The 16,000-nt window shown below is 44.5% G+C and overlaps 1 protein-coding gene across 1 annotated transcript in view; it reads right to left on the reverse strand.

The window, feature by feature from the left end:
• Positions 1-16,000, reverse strand: part of SH3GL3 (SH3-domain GRB2-like 3) — a 73,213-nt gene that overhangs the window by 40,810 nt on the left and 16,403 nt on the right. The window contains exons 4-6 of the mRNA XM_006870948.1: positions 11,904-11,953; positions 11,088-11,246; positions 1,803-1,906 (exon numbers count right to left, since the gene is read on the reverse strand). Coding sequence (XP_006871010.1) covers positions 1,803-1,906; positions 11,088-11,246; positions 11,904-11,953 — 313 coding nt within the window. The remainder of the gene's footprint in view (positions 1-1,802; positions 1,907-11,087; positions 11,247-11,903; positions 11,954-16,000) is intronic.

A 16,000-nucleotide genomic window follows, 5' to 3' on the forward strand; every position in this document is an offset into this window, starting at 1 on the left:
AGAACACTCTTACTTCACAACGTTGTCCATAGCTTGTCACGATCCACACAATCAAAAGTCTATGCATAGTCAATAAAACTCAAGTAAATATCTTTCTAGTATTCTCTGCTTTCAGCCAAGATCCATTGGATGTCAGTACTGATATCCCTCATTCCATGTCGTCTTCTGAAACCAGCTTGGCGCTCTGGAAGTTCTCTGTCAATGTATGGTTGCAGCCATTTCTGTAGTACTTTTAGTAGAACTTTACTCACATGGGATATCAATGATATTGTATGATGATTTCTGCATTCCGTTCAGTCATATCTCTTTGGAATGGGCACAAACACAGATCTCTTCCAGTCAGTTGGCCAGGTAGTTGTCTTCCAAATTTCAGCACTGGATTGGACAATATCTATTGGGCTCCACAGGGTTTTCATTGACTGTTGTAGACTTCTAGACCTTTCTTCTTAGTCTGGCTTAGTCTGTAAACTCCATTGGAATCTGTCCATGATGGCCGACTCTGCTGGTATCTGAAATGCTGGTACCATAGTTTCCAACATCACAGAAGCACTCCAGCCATTACTGTGTGACAAACGGACAGATGAGTGGTGGCTCTTCCTTCTTACAAAGATAGCGTTATGAAGAAGAAAGCATTCTCATGTAAATACTAGATCAGCTACCTTACTATTGAAGTACATACTTGAGAGATTGCATTCTTCTTTTATCTGCTCCTCATAATTATACCGTCTATTTCAGTCACAATTCCTCCACATTTATTTGTTATAACCATCCTGTGTAAAACCAACTTTCTGTTATCAAACCTGGTTAAGAAATGGGGATTTAAAATTTGTTTTATTGTTGTAAAAAATACAACAAACCAGTTGCCAGTTCAACGCTTTTTACATGTACAATTCCATGACACTGTTATATTTATCATGGTGTACAACCATCACCACTATAAAACAGGAAAAAATTTAACCCAATATTTAAATGGGGTTACCACAGCACAAAACAACAGCAACAACCATGCATACATACCACATACGAGATCGCTAAGTTTTGAAAAAATTTACAATGTATTAAAGCCAAGAAGAAGGCTGGAGCCTTTCTGCGACTGTCATAAAATAGTTTTGAGTCTGTGTGGTGATGTGGGTTAATGCGCTGGATGGCTGAGTTGGTTTGCACCACAAGGTCGGCGGTTCAAGCTCACCAGCTGCTTCTTGGAAAACCTAAGCAGGGTCTCTATGGGTTGGAACTGACTCGATGGCACTTAATAACAACAACAACAACGGTACCTGCCAGATTCAATGTTAAAAATCTGGCCTGATATTTGTACCGGAGGAGTGAAAATGCATCTTTTTCGGATATTTACGTACTTCCTGAATATTATCTCTTCCTTCTCCACACCCCAGGAGCTGGGGACGATCACAAAACACCATCATCACTAGCCCCATCTTGAACTTGGGGAGCAGGGAAGCCAGAATAGCATTGGGGTGGCTGAACACAGGTCAAGAAATGGGGTTTTAATGATAAGGTAAAAAGAAAGAGATGGAAAAAGTTGCCAGATCCCTTTTCCCAGTTCAGTCCTACTGGCCAAAGCCATGCATTATCTCAATCCTATCCCACACCCAGCAGTGAAAGCCAGAGAAAGAAAATTCAAAACAGACTAAAGAATGGGGAATGAAGGAGGAAAGAGGGAGGGAAGAGAAGGCAGGAAAAGAAGATGGGTGGCGGCGGAGAAGGAGGGGAAGTGGAAAGGAGGTTCCTTTTGACTCCTCGGAGCTCTGCAGCCCTTGGCTTGTACTGAAGGTGAAGTCTCTTACCGAATCTGCAGCTTGCTCTGCAGCTCCAGCAGAATCTCTGCGGACTGTCTGTGATAGTCTAACGCTGCCTCTATAAACACGGCCAACTGGCTGACTTGTTCTACCTGCAGCAGAAGTGGAAAATTACTCCATGGAGGCCACAGCCTAAGTAATGTTCAGAGAAAGAGGAGATCAGTAACCAAGACCCCGTGGCAGGGAAGCCTGAGGCGGTCTCGGCTCTGGTCAATTTCATTCCATTTCATCTCGCAGCTCCGCATAATGATCCTACAGGTCATGGTATAGAATTGTACGTGCTGGAAGAACGTATTCACATTTATTTGTGATTAGGAATTTGATTTGACTCAATAATACGCCTGCCTTTCCAATTAGATGATAGTCTGAGGAGATTTTTATGCTGTAAGGTTCATGGATCTGAAAAAATTGGAGAAATCAAGTGTTTCCAATTGCAAGTGGGGCCAATATTTAGTAAATTAACTGTTTACTTAGAAAGATGTCTCTATGGGCACTGTCTAGCTAAGCCAAGTAAAGAAATAAAGTAAATGAAGCTATTCTCAGGTAAGGGTAGGGAACCAGGGAGTAACACATGCCCAAGGACAAAGCTTCACCAATGCCCTAATTATTTTTATTGTTATATTGTTTATTTAAAACACAGAGCCAAAAGGAATGAACTATAAAGACTCTGGAGTCCTGGTGTGGCGCTGTGGGTTAATGCGCCAGACTGCAAAGTCGTTTCAACTGCAAGGTCGGTGGTTCAAGCTCACCAGAAAACCCTATACAGGGTCACTATGGGTTGGAACTGACTCGAGGGCCGTTAACAACAACCACAACACAAAGACTCTGGCATCTTCCATTCCGTAAATCAAGACAATCACTAAATTAACTGACCAACTTATGGTGAATATAAAAAATTCTGAGAGAAGCTATATAACACAGCTGTTCTGGGTCTGCAGTTAATGTGCTCAGCTGCTAACCAGAGGTTGGAGGTTTAAGTCCAGCCAGGAGCAGCTCAGAGAAAAGACTTGGTGATCTGCTTCTGACAAACCAGCCACTGAATACTCTGTGGAGCACAGGCCTACTCTGACACATATGACACATTCATGGCTCACCATGAATCAACTAGATGGAAACTGATTACTGGCTATGCCATGTAAGGAGCAAAAAAAAAAAACAGAGAGAACGTTTGAAAACGCATAATCTGAGGAAGAGCCCAACAACACTTATTTCTTAAGACTCCAGAGGCAAGACTGCTAGAGAGGGGATGGCTGCCCAGTAGCAATTCCTCCCATGAATCCCAGATCTGGACAAAGATACAAGTCAAAATCAACTGTTGCCCTTCCAAGGTTTTCCAGAGCCTTTATGTTGTTATTGTTGCTAAGTGACATTGAGTTGGTGTCAACTCAGCAACTCTTATGTTGGGTTTCCAAGGAGTGGCTGGTGGGTTTTAACAGCCGACCTTTCAGTTAGCAGTCCAGTGCTTACCCTACAGCATTAGACCAGGACGCCTTTCTTATTTCATTCTGTAATTAGCTTTGTTGTTAAGTGTCATTGAGTCTGTTTTGACTCATAGCAACCCTGTATAGCATTTCTGAGGAGCGACTAGTGGGTTTGAACCACTGAACTTGTGGTTCAGTGCTGATCCTACAGCGTCACACCACGACTCCTTCAGGACAACTTTATGGGGAGAAAAAAATCTGTCTTGCTTATTTGCTCATACAGTCTCATCCTGCCTGGATTTGTTTGCTTTCAAAAACCAAAGCTGTTTTTGTTGTTGTAAACCATGCTTCATGGCCTATCCTTTCCTTTCCCTTCCCTATTTATACTACTTTAAATATGGGTTCAGTATGCATTTAAGATATACATGGCATTTCATTTGTGCCAAACTGGGATGAGCATCTCAACAATGAAATCCCATCAAACTACATTTACTTTACCAGCTCTGTGGCTGGAAAAACAGACCAACATGCCTTAGCCTTAAACTTTCAGACTCAATAAACAAAGCAAAGACAGCCTGGCCCCTACAAAATACTATGGATTTCTTAAGTTTCACCTCTTTGGCTTTTACGCATTCCTTTCAACAAACCCAGTTCCATGCCTAACATGATCATAGTAGAATTTGCTACAGAAAGAATTTTTCATCCTTGGTGAAATCTGTGCCAAAACGGGTAAAATCTCTGTCTTTACTAAAGCTAATCTCCCTTGTTTTATTTTAATATACACTTTGAAAGATGGTAGACATATTACAAGTATAATTTTTAAAGAAACAATGAAGAATCACTAAATAAACATTCCTTGGAACGTATGTGGGGTGGCGGCGTTCCTCAGCTATCCTTTCTGGTGACTAGGATTATATAACCTTGAGCCTCCTTCTCGACTTTTCCATTTGATGGTTGACTTTTGGAGGAACATGAGACCCTGAAAGGTTGGGGGACAACAGCAGTCCTGGTAGTTTCTTGATGTAAGTTCTGAAGAGGGGCAAGCCGCTAAGCTGTGAGCTTCCCTTGTTGACAGTGAACACAAGTGGTGGCCCAAGTAAGTTATCTTCTCTCCAGGCCCGAAAATGGAAGCTTCTAGTTGCCTCTCAAGCAGGGAGTTACACGTTGGGGACCAGCACAAGTGGCTTCTGCTTCCAAAACCACAATTAGAATGAAATGCCTCAACAGGAAAACCTAAAGTAAAACCATAAACCCCCATCTTACAAAAATCAAAGCCTGTCCAGAAAGGAAATAGTTTTTTCCACCCACCATATAACTTAATTGATGTGAATCCATCCGTCGAATCAGACAAGCTCATCTGGAAGGAGGAAGAAAGGCTTACTTCCATTTCCAGCCTGAGACCTTGGCTACCACTTTGCCGGGTACCAGCTTGAGAACACCATGTGGTCTCGCCCTACGGAAAGGTTCACTATGCAAGCAGAGGAACAAAATTACCAGCAAACTAGCTCCTCTCTCTGAAAGCCACGTGTACTAGCTGTCAGAGAAGGGATAACACCCAGCTCAGATGCTGAAAGGAAGGTACTCATAAAGCAAACAGGGGTTAGAGATCAAGGAGACACAAGCACACTGCTAAGTGACTGGACCTGGACCCCTGAAGTTATTGAACCATAAACCAGAGGTAAGCAGAATAAAGGCTACCCAACAATGTTCATGCCCTAATCCCTGGAACCTCTGAATGTTGTTGTTGTTGTTATGTGCGTGGAGTCGGTTCCGACTCATAGAGACCCTGTACAGGGTTTCCCGAGGCTGTAAATCTTTATGGGAGCAGAAAACCTCATCTTTCTCCCACGGAACAGCTGGTAGTTTTGAACTGCTGACCTTGCGGTTCCCAGCCCGATTCGTAACCACTATGCTACCAGAGCCCCTTGGAACCTCTGAATTGTTGTTGTTAAGTGCCGTCGAGTCGGTTCCGACCGACCCATATCGACCCTGTACGGGGTTTCCAAGGGTGTAAATCCTTACGGGAGTAGAAAGCCTCATCTTTCTCCCGCGGAGTGGCTGGTAGTTTCGAACCGATGACCTAAAGGTTCACAGCCCGATTCGTAACCACTACGCTACCAGAGCTCCTTGGAACCTCTGAATAGTTTTCTTTAAATGTTAACTATCCAATATTCTGGTGCTATCTGACAGTGCTCCACTGTTATTCATAAGGTTTCCACTGACTAAATAATGCTAAAATTGTCCGTCTCTTCTTCTTCTTAGTCTGCCTTTGTCTGGAAGCTCAGCTGAAACCTGTCCACCATGAGTGACCCTGCTGGTATATAAAATACTGATGGCAAAGCTTCCGGAACCACAGCAACACCACAGTACAGCAAACCGACAGACAAGTGGTGGAGGTAAAGGAACCTTTATAGCCATGATTAAGTTAAGAACCTTGAGGTAGGTCGATTATCCTGGAAGACTGATTGGCGAGCCCAGTGCAATCCCTTGCAAGAGTAAGACTCAGAGAAGGAGATGTGGCAATAGAACCAGGGGTCAGAGAAAGATCTTTGAAGACGCTATGGTGCTGGCTTGGAAGACGGAGGAAGGAGCCATGTGATAAGGAATGCAGGTCATGGTGACCTCAAGCATGGCAGGTGACCTCTAGAAGGTGTTAAAGACAAGGAAATGGAGTCTTCTCTAGAGTCTCCAGATGGAACAGCATGTTTTAAGTTGTGCTGTTTGTGGTAATTTGTTACAGCAGTAACTATGAAACTGCTGCCAAGCTGCTGTGGAGTTCTGGTGTGACGCTGGACTGATAAGTCAGTTTGAATTGCAAGGTTGGCGGTTCAAGCTCACCAGGTGCTCCTTGGAAACCCTATACAGGGTCGCTATGGGTCGGAACCGACTCGACGGCACGTAACAACAACAACCACGCTGCTGTAGCCCATTCTCAAACCAAGTGAACCCTAGCAATAAGATTATCCTTGATCAGGATCCACTGTTCATGAGGGACGGAACTGTTGGTTCATGTGCGACTCCTATAAACCATTGTGGCCTGGCCTGGGGACTTCATTGTTGACTCAGCCCCACCCCATGGTACCCCACTCTGTTCTCGGGGGTGCACAGCATAGGTGGTGTGAATGTTAATTGGCATCAAGTAGATTTTGACTCACACTGAATCCTTGTGACCCCATGGGATTATGGCATTGTGGGTTAATGCGCCAGATGGCAAAGCCATTTGAACTGCAAGGCTGGCGGTTCAAGCTCACTGGCTGCTCCTCAGAAACCCTATATAGGGTCGCTATGGGTTGGAACCGACTCAACAGCACTTAACAACAACAACAAATCTTTCGGGGAGCAGATTGCTAGATCTTTCAACTGCAGAGCCGCTGGATAGTTTTGAACTGCTAACCTTTCCATTAACAGGCAACCACTTAACCATTTGTACCAGTTAGGCTCCTTATGGCAGAGGTTGTTGTTGTTGTTGCTGTTGAGTGCCGTCAAGTCAGTTTCGACCCATAGCAACCCTGTATAGGGTTTCCAAGGAGCAGCTAGTGAGCTTGAACCGCCAACCCTGCAATGCAAACCAGCTTTTGCAGCCCAGTGCATTAACCCACAGCGCCACACCAGGACTCCCTTGGCAGAGGTGGGCCCATTTCTCTCCCATGGTAGGTCACCCATGATGCACATTGGTTTGTGGGTTACTGTCTGTGCTTTGGACCTCCAGGGCTCTCCTCGAACCAGGGAGAACTCTGGCAAACAAATTCTTTTTTAGGCTTATCTGGTGTCGTTTTTACTGTGCCTTAGGCAGGAGTGTAGGCCATGAGGGCTGGAGAAAGCACCCACAGTCCCCCAGGGAGGGACATTTGGGCCTTTGAATTGTTTGTACCCGACAGAGATGGGCAGGTGGCTCCAGAAAACCAAGAACGTCACCTCCAACTGCTTCCCTTTAGTGTCCTTAGACACTTCCTCTTCGGAGTGAGTCCTTCCAGACCCTCGCTGCATGCCCTCTTCATTCCTGTGGATGACACTGGGGAGTACGCCTTCGTTAGTTCCCTTGCCTCAACATCTGGATGCCCTTGGCCAGATGACAGGTGACGCCTGCTCCCCAGATTCAGTTTTCCAGACTCTGTCTGGGTCGGGAGTCAGGTGGGCTCTGCTGGGGCCTGCTGCCATCAATTGAAGTCACGAGGAATAGAAAGTCTTATCTTGAGTCTGGGTTCAAGCCATACCCACCAGCCTAGTTTAGCAGCAGGCCTGTGCTCTGCAGTCAAAGGGTGATAGCAGCAGTTTTGATTCCATCTGGTTTTGTGTGTGTCAATTCCTGCATTGGTCTGAACCTGAAGGGGAGAATGGTCATGACCGATTCCCGCCCGCCCCACCCCCCAATCTCTAACCCATAAAAGCAGAAGCGTAATGACAGCTTCTCGGCTGCTAGATGAAGGAATGGTGGCTTGAATCCAGTCAGGTGCCTCAGAAGAAAAGCTTCTTCTGAAACATCTGTCACTGGAAATCCCATGGTGCAGAGTTCTACTCTGACACACACAGGTTCGCCCTGAGTCAGAATTGACTTGACGCTTAACATAAACATCTCCCACTTGTGTGTGCAGGAAATGTCAGGGTCTCTGCTGTTGGCCACCACATTCCACCTGAGACCTGGTTTTCGGCAGTCTAACTATCTAACTGCTGAGGAAGTAGGCGTGCACCTGTCTCCAGCAGGTGTTGGGTCAGGTGGGTGTGCTGCCCAGTCCCCTGGGAAAGGCCAGGGAAGCAGACCCATTTCACATGTGTTTAAACAGGAACGACAGCCGCCTCTAGCCACCTTTAGATATGGTATCAGTTCCTGGAATAAAACTCAGCCATCACAGGTCATGTGAAGCACAGCTCTTCATTCAGGGTGTCCCCATGAGGAAAGGAAAGATGCAGAGAAGAGGCTGAATGATACAGGTTAGACACATAATTGGTGTCTTAGGGGAGCAGGAAGCCAGGGTCCCCAGAGCTACAGAACCTCTTGCCCTGGTCTGGTCTCTAGAGAAAATTCAAAGATGGGGCTGAGGTTCAAAGTCTGGCCCACCCCACCACATCAATTGGGCTTCTACCATGTCCTGTCCACTGTTTCTCCACAAATACCAAACAATGTCAGCATGGCCGTTTCAGGCTGAACAGGTAAACTGGAGGAGACTGTCTATATACCTGCCTAGTCACCAGTAGTGCCTAGTAGACTAGTGTGGTGCTGTAGGATCAACACTGGACTTTGAATGACACAGTCGACAGTTCAAACCCACCAGCTGCTCCTCGGGTTCCCCATATAGGGGAATGAGTCAAAACCCACTCAACGGAACTTAACAACAACGTCGGTCACCAGTAGAGATTTCAAATGTTGCAACCTGAAACGAAACACTCACAAATTGCTTGGAGACCTCAAGAGAAACTTGAGAAGCAAATAAACAAAAAAGACAAACAGAGCAAATAGCTACACCTTTCATTTTCCATAAAATGTAAACAGTCTGGAAAAATTAAACAGAAGAAACATAATGTTGCGTGCTTTCCAGCACCTGAGAGTTGAAATGAGCATGAAACATTTCAGCTGGGCTCCTCTAGGAATGCTATCTGGTCAATAGTGGGCCCTGATGTGGCGTTGTAGAATAAGCATTGGACTGCAAGGTCGGTTTGAACCACGAGGTTGTCCGTTCAAAACTCACTAACTCTGCCTCAGAAACCCTATACAGGGTCACTATGAGTTGGAACTGACCCCCCAGCACTTAACAACCACAGTGGTGGGCAGAATTCCCACACCCTAAAAGGTGTTCAGTACATTTTATTTGACTTGAATCAAAAGATGCAAGATGTTGGTGTACTTCTTAATCAACGAATGTCAGTAAAAGGTTTCTGGGACAAATAAATCCCCTGACTTATCCCCACTGGTTTGAAAGCAGAACAAACAGGTCCAGACCTAATTCCAGGGTGAGATGGCTCAAGTCCTCACCAAAGCCTAAGGGCAGGGACTCCAGAAAGAGGCAAGCTGCCGAAGCCTCTTCCGCTCTGGCAATGGAAACCACCAAATGCCTTCTTGTCAACAAGGCAAAAAAGGGTGGCCCTCAGCAAGCATGTCGTCAGTTGGGTGTTGCTTTTCTCATTATAAAATCACCATTGAGAGTCGAGCCAAACAACAGGCTTTATCATCTGAAAAGCGAGTCCTCATTCAGTCCATTCCGACGACCTGTCAGAGTAAACCGTGCCCCATACGGTCTTCAATAGCAGTGATTTTTCAGAAGCAGATTTCCAGGGTTTTCTTCCAAGTACCCTGGGTGACCTTGAACCTCCAACCTTTCCATTAGCAGTTGAGAATGCTAACCATTTGTACCGCCCAAGGGCTCCAGTATTCCCTTTAGTTCCTTTTAATCTGGCATGTAAGAATCATAGTACAATAGATTATTGGTATTTCTGAGAGCTGTGTCCCAAGACCTCCACAACCCCCAGGTTTATAAGCACCCCTATACCACAGCTGAAAAGTGTACGTCCTGCTAGTTAAAAGACCTGCCCTCCCCCTCAAACATCTGTCTCACAGAATGTTTTTCATGATCTTAGCAAAAACTACAAATTGTCACATGACAGGATTTCCATTTCCTGTGAAACTACAAATGCCATGGCCTCATATACGAGCTAAGCCCAAAAATATTGCTACTCGGGTTCCAGCTCCTACACGCCTGGGTTTATTCCAAGCAAAGCATGTTTTAACTATGTCTCTGTGATCTGTGGACGGCCGAGGACAAGGTTTCTCAGTAACATACTTGTCTTCGTCTCTTTGTTGTTGTTGTTAAGTGCCGTCAAGTCAGTTCTGACTCACAGCACCCCTGTCTAGGATTTCTGAGGAGTATCTGGTGGGTTCAGCGCTTATCATCTAGTGCTTACCCTATAGTCTCCTTTTTGTTGTTAAATGCCTCCTTGGGATGCCTTTAAAAATTTCTTTAAAAAGGTACAAAGCAGTGGCTCCCAAGGGGATCTGCTGAGCTAGTTAAATTCAAGGCAGAGAGGTCAGCTCACAAAACTATGGTGATTGTTTTTTGAGATTCCAAAAGGGTAATTTTGATAGATTTTTCTCAAAGGACACAGGACAATCACAAGGACTTATTATGAAGAAGTTTTAAGAAAATTGAAAACTGTGTTGGTGAATAAAAGGCTAGGAAAGTTGCAATGAGGAATTTTTTCATCATGATAATGCACCTGTTCTTTCTTTGAGGGTAGCAAGGGCTATCCTAAGAGAATTGTATCGGGAAAGCTTTCCCCATCCACCCTAGAGCCCTGATCTTGTCCCCGCAGAATTCTTTTTGTTCTCCAAACTCAAAGAATACTGAAGTGAAATATGATTTGAGGATGCTCAAACTGTTGTTCTGACGTGGTGTGAATCAAAGAGCACAGACTTCTTCAGGGAATGGTTAGAGAGATGGAGATCCTGCCTTCAGATGTGCAGAGCTCCTGGTGGAGGAGATGCTGAGAAACAACAGCTTCACAGTTCAACACTTTTATTGAGGGAAGAGTGCTACGATTTTGTAGGAATACTTTCCGACTTATCCTTTGTATGAAAGTGCAATTCCCCTAAGGCAACCCTGCTTCACCCAGAGTGGATTCAATCACATGACTGACACAATCCTGGGATAAACGAGGGCTTCCCAAGAGATTTGAGTCACGTTTTCCTGGACATCTGAAGCCATCACTGAGGCAGGAGATAATGGCTAAAGAAAATTATGGAAACTTTGGTAACAATGAAAACCCTAGTGCTTTCTCAACAAACATGCTGATCCCTGTCATACAGTCATTGTTTTCTTGTTTTGTTTTACAAGAAAGACTCCTATTCGGTTTAAATACTTACATCATTTTCTAAAAAATTAAACATGCTTCTTTCAGCCAACTCCTTTGACTCTTCAAATTTTTCTACCGCTTGTCTGACTTCTTCATCTGGTATCTTACCTACTCGCTTCTTTTTATAATCGTAATCCAGACGTCGGCCTTCCAGCTTTTTCAGGTGGTGCTAAAAGGAAAAAGGAAGCTTCTCAGAGAACTGCAACACTCAAACTGCGACATGAAGATGCCTTCGTTATACCTAAGAAAAGAGTCACTGATTTTGTTCGGCCTCAGTCTAGCAGGCAGGAAAGAGCCCATTATTCATTTCTGTTGTATGCACCTCAGCACTTGGAGGCTCCCTGTAGGTACTCCTGCAATACTTGTGGTGCCTGTACACATGAATGGATGGATGGATGGATGGATGGATGGATGGATGGATGGATGAGTACCCATTCAGTGATTGGATGGAACATAAGGATACAGTATCTGTGCTCGGATTGCATTTTCCAAATCTCTTTGTGTTGTTGTTAAGTGCCGTCAATTCAGTTCTGGGTTACAGCGACATTTTATAGGGTTTCTGAGACGCGGCTGTTGAGTTTGAACCACCGACCTTGTGCTTAATCCTACAGCACCACACCAATAAAGATCCTACAAAGTTCTTTGTAGCATCCTTTATTTCAGCTCTGCTACAGGATAATGCACAGGACTAAAAGGTCGGTTTGAACTGGAAGGTTAGTGGTTCAAGTCTACCAACTGCTTGTCAGAAACCTATACAGGGTCGCTATGAGTTGGAACCAACTCAATGACGCTCAACAACAACAACAATGTCAAGATCATCTCTAACCAGATCGCCTTTCACAAACATAGGGACATTTCTCTTGTACGTATCATTATCTGCAAAGTAGCACAGTAAGAAACACAAATTCTCAGGACTCCCTCGCATAGGTATGTATCTTCCTAAGAGTTTCCCAACAAGTATAGCGTATGCGGAATCAAATGCTATTCATGTATGTCATGCATGCAGAGGAGAGAGACTCACAGGTAAAATGACTTGGTGACATTTCTGAAAAACCCTAACAGCCCTTTAACCAGGAGAGCGGCCCATTCCTGGGATAAGCTACTTAAGTAAGTTCACCAACACCACTGGTGTGTAAACAGAGGGAAGCCCATATCTGAAACACTGTAGAGGGGGTACCTGTACCCAACAATGGAGGGGTCTCTAATCGCTTGTGATTGTAATCCATGGAAAATAGCTAATATCTAAAGTGCACATGAAAACGGACTGCTCTCCTGAAGCATGCACGTAACTTGTGCTGTTATTTTAGTGGGAAGCATTGCTGTTAAGGACAGGTTGCATTCAGTGAATCTGCAGCACAAAGACTCTTTAAAGTGTTCAAGAGCAAGGATATCAGCTTGAGGACTGAGGTGCACCTGACCTAAGCCATGGTATTTTCAATAACCTCATATGCATGCAAAAGTTGGACAGCGAATAAGGAAGACTGTAGAAGAATTGATGCATTTGAGTTATGGTGTTGGAGGAGAATATTGAAAGCACAATGGACTGCCAAAAGAACAAACAAATCTGGATTGGAAGAAGTATAATCAGAATGTTCATTGGAAGCCAGGATGGCCAGACTTTATCTCTCATACTTCAGATATATTATCAGGAAGGACTTGACCCTGGCGAAGGTCATCATGCTGAGTGAGGTGGAGGGTCAGAGAGAAAAGAGGAAAACCCCCAGCAAGATGGACTGGCACAGTGGCAGCACCATGGGCTCACATGTGGTAACAACTGTGAGGTTGGCGCAGGACTGGGCAGTGTTTCATTCTGTTGTGCATAGAGTGGCTATGAGTTGGTACTGACTCGATGTCACCTAGCAACAACACTGCTTCTAACATTCGTGATGACGAGTGAAAAGGAGCATCCCTCTAATATGAAGAAGCTTCCAAAAATTGGTGGGAAATAGAATTGAAAGATAATGATATTTTTCCACAAGATTTTTTAAATCTCCCTTGTATGTTCTGTGACTTTGGGCAAGTCCCTAAATGCCTTTACACCTTCAATGTGTCTGAAAAATGGGGATGAGGGTGGCTTGTCTGCTTACCAATGGATGAAGAAATGTTTGTCAAAGGCCCTTAACGCCATAAAAGCCTGTTAGATGTCAGTCAGTCTGTACACTAAATGAACTGGCTTTCCAACCCAGACTGCGGAGCCACACAGGATAGCTACAACTATGAAAGGCTTTCTGGATCTTAGACTCTTACTTCTTGACCATCTATATCATTGAAGTTTTAATTCGTAGGGTTTCCATACTAAACACCAAGTGTTCCTGGGTGATGCATACAGTTATCATTCTTGGCTACTGACTGAAAGGTTGCAGGTTGAAGCCCCCCAGAGGCATCTTGCAAGAAAGCCCAGGAAATCTCCTTTAAAAACCAACTAATGAAAATGCTCTGGAGAAGGTTAAAAAAGTTAAAAAAAAAACAAAAAAAACAAATGTTGGTGAGGATGTGGAGAGACTGGGACCCTCCTTGCTAATTGGACTGTAAAATGTGCAACCACCATGGAAAACAGCACGGGGCTTTCTCCAAAAGTTGGAAATAGAAATATCACATGACCCAACAATCCCTCTACCATATGACCCAGTATATCCTCAAGAAACAAGAGCCATGACATGTATGAATAGCTACACATCCATGTTCACTGTAGCACTATTCACAATAAGCAAAAAGATGGAGACAACCTAAATGCCCATCAAGAGAAGTATATTTAATACTCCACAACACTGAAGAATAATGCTGAACCTGCAAAACACCTCACAACACGGATGAACCTGGAGGACATTATGCTGAGTGAAATGAGTCGATCACAAAAGGACAAATGTTACACGTGACCACTGTTGTAAAAAGTTCAGATAAGGTTTTCTTGATACAAGAAACATCCTGTGATGGTTATTGAGAGAAGAGTAGGAGGGGAATTATTCACAGACGAGAGGATAGACATATATGGGTGACCAGGCAGGCAACGTACAACAAGAGGGAGGTGGGCAGAGGAAAAATGGCAGGAGATGCCGTGTGGAAAGCAAAAATTGAAGTGAACAGAGGTAAATATCGTTAACCAACGGCACAAGGAGCTCTGGTAGCGTAGTGGTTACGAATCGGACTGTGAACCTTAAGAACCTTAAGGTCAGCGGTTCGAAACTATCAGCCGCTCCGCGGGAGAAAGATGAGGCTTTCTACTCCCGTAAAGATTTACACCCTCGGAAACCCTGTACAGGGTCGCTATGAGTCGGAACCGACTTGACGGCACTTAACAACAACAACAACAACGGCACAAGGAAGGAACTGTACTTTTTGTACTGAAAAAGTCTATGATTTGTTAAATATAAAACGGATCTACTCTGTACATCTTTACTCAATTCACAATAAAACGTTTTAAAAGCAAGAAATAAGAGAAGACCATACAGAGCACAGTTTGACTGTGACACTCACAGGGTGGTCATGCATCAGAAGGAACTCGATGACAACTGTGTGCCACACACATGAACACACACAAAGATATGAGTGTAAGCCTAAAAGAACTACTAGGGTTACAGTTCATACATGCATGCATTTATTCCAAACAAAACGTATTTAACCACCTTTGCTAAGTGCTGTCAAGTCAGTTCAACCCATAGTGATCCTGTGTAGGGTTTCCGGGGAGCAGCCAATGAGCTTGAACCGCTGACTTTGCAATTCCAATGGCTTTGCAGTCTGGCGCATTAACCCACAGCACTACACCAGGACTCCCTGTGAACTGCAGATGGCTGCAAACAAGTTTCTCTTAGTAATACACTTTTCTTCATCTCAATAGGGTGCCTTCATATAAAAGGTCCAATCAAATCAGTGGCTTCCAAGGGGAGCTGCTGGTCCAGTTACATTCAGGGGATAAAAGTCAGATCAGAAGGTTATGGTGACTGTTTGGGGGGATCCCAGAAGGGTACTACTGATAGATTATCTCAAAGGACAAAAGACAATCACAGGAAGTTATTAGAACGAAGTTTTCCGAGAACTGTACTGTAGAGAAAAAGGAAGAAGACTGCACTCAGGAATTTTCTTCTCTATCATCATAACACACCGGCTCATTCTTCTGGGGTAGCAAGGGCTCATTCTTCTGGGGTAGAATGGCATTGGGAAACCTTTCCCCATCCACTCCTAGAGCTCTGGTCTTCTTTCTGTTCCCAAAACTCAAAGAACATTTCAAAGGAACCCAATTTGAGTCCCTAGAGCATGGGTGGGGAATGTGCAGCCAGCCCCCAGGCCATAGAGGGTCCAAGGACATTTGGTCTGGCCCTGCCAAGGCAATCACAGTTCCAGCCATCACATTGCTGTTGTTGTTGTTGTTAAGTGCCATACAGCCATTTCCAACTCCACCCTGTAAAGGGTTTCCGAGGAGCAGCTGGTGGGTTTGAACTGCCAACCTTGTGGTTTGCAGTCCAGTGCTGATCCTACAGCGCCACACCAGAAGTACTGCCATCACATTAGGTGTGAGTTAATTAAATTTCTGACCAAATACAGCAGGCTAATTTTGATGTTGATAATTTTGCATGGCCCACAAATGATGTTATAAACTTTGGCAAAAAACAAAACCGGGTTCCCCACTCCTGCCTTTGTTGTTGTGCTGCTGAGTGGGTTCCGACTCCTAAGGACCTTGTACAGGGTTTCTAAGGAGCAGAGGCGAGTTTGAACCAGTTCAAACCAAGCTTGTGGTCCAGTGCTTATCCTACAGTGCCACACCGCCACACTGCCTGCCCTACAGAATGCCCTAACTGCCATTTTGTTGTAAATCAGAGAGCTCAGAACTCCTTAGGGGAGGACTGCTATTGTCGTTAAGTGCCTTCAACTTATGAGTGGGAACCAACTTGAAGGCAATTGTTGGTATGTCAACCCTGTATAGGGTTC

Source organism: Chrysochloris asiatica, unplaced genomic scaffold (assembly GCF_000296735.1).
Source record: "Chrysochloris asiatica unplaced genomic scaffold, ChrAsi1.0 scaffold00156, whole genome shotgun sequence".
Taxonomy (NCBI): Eukaryota; Metazoa; Chordata; class Mammalia; order Afrosoricida; family Chrysochloridae; genus Chrysochloris; species Chrysochloris asiatica.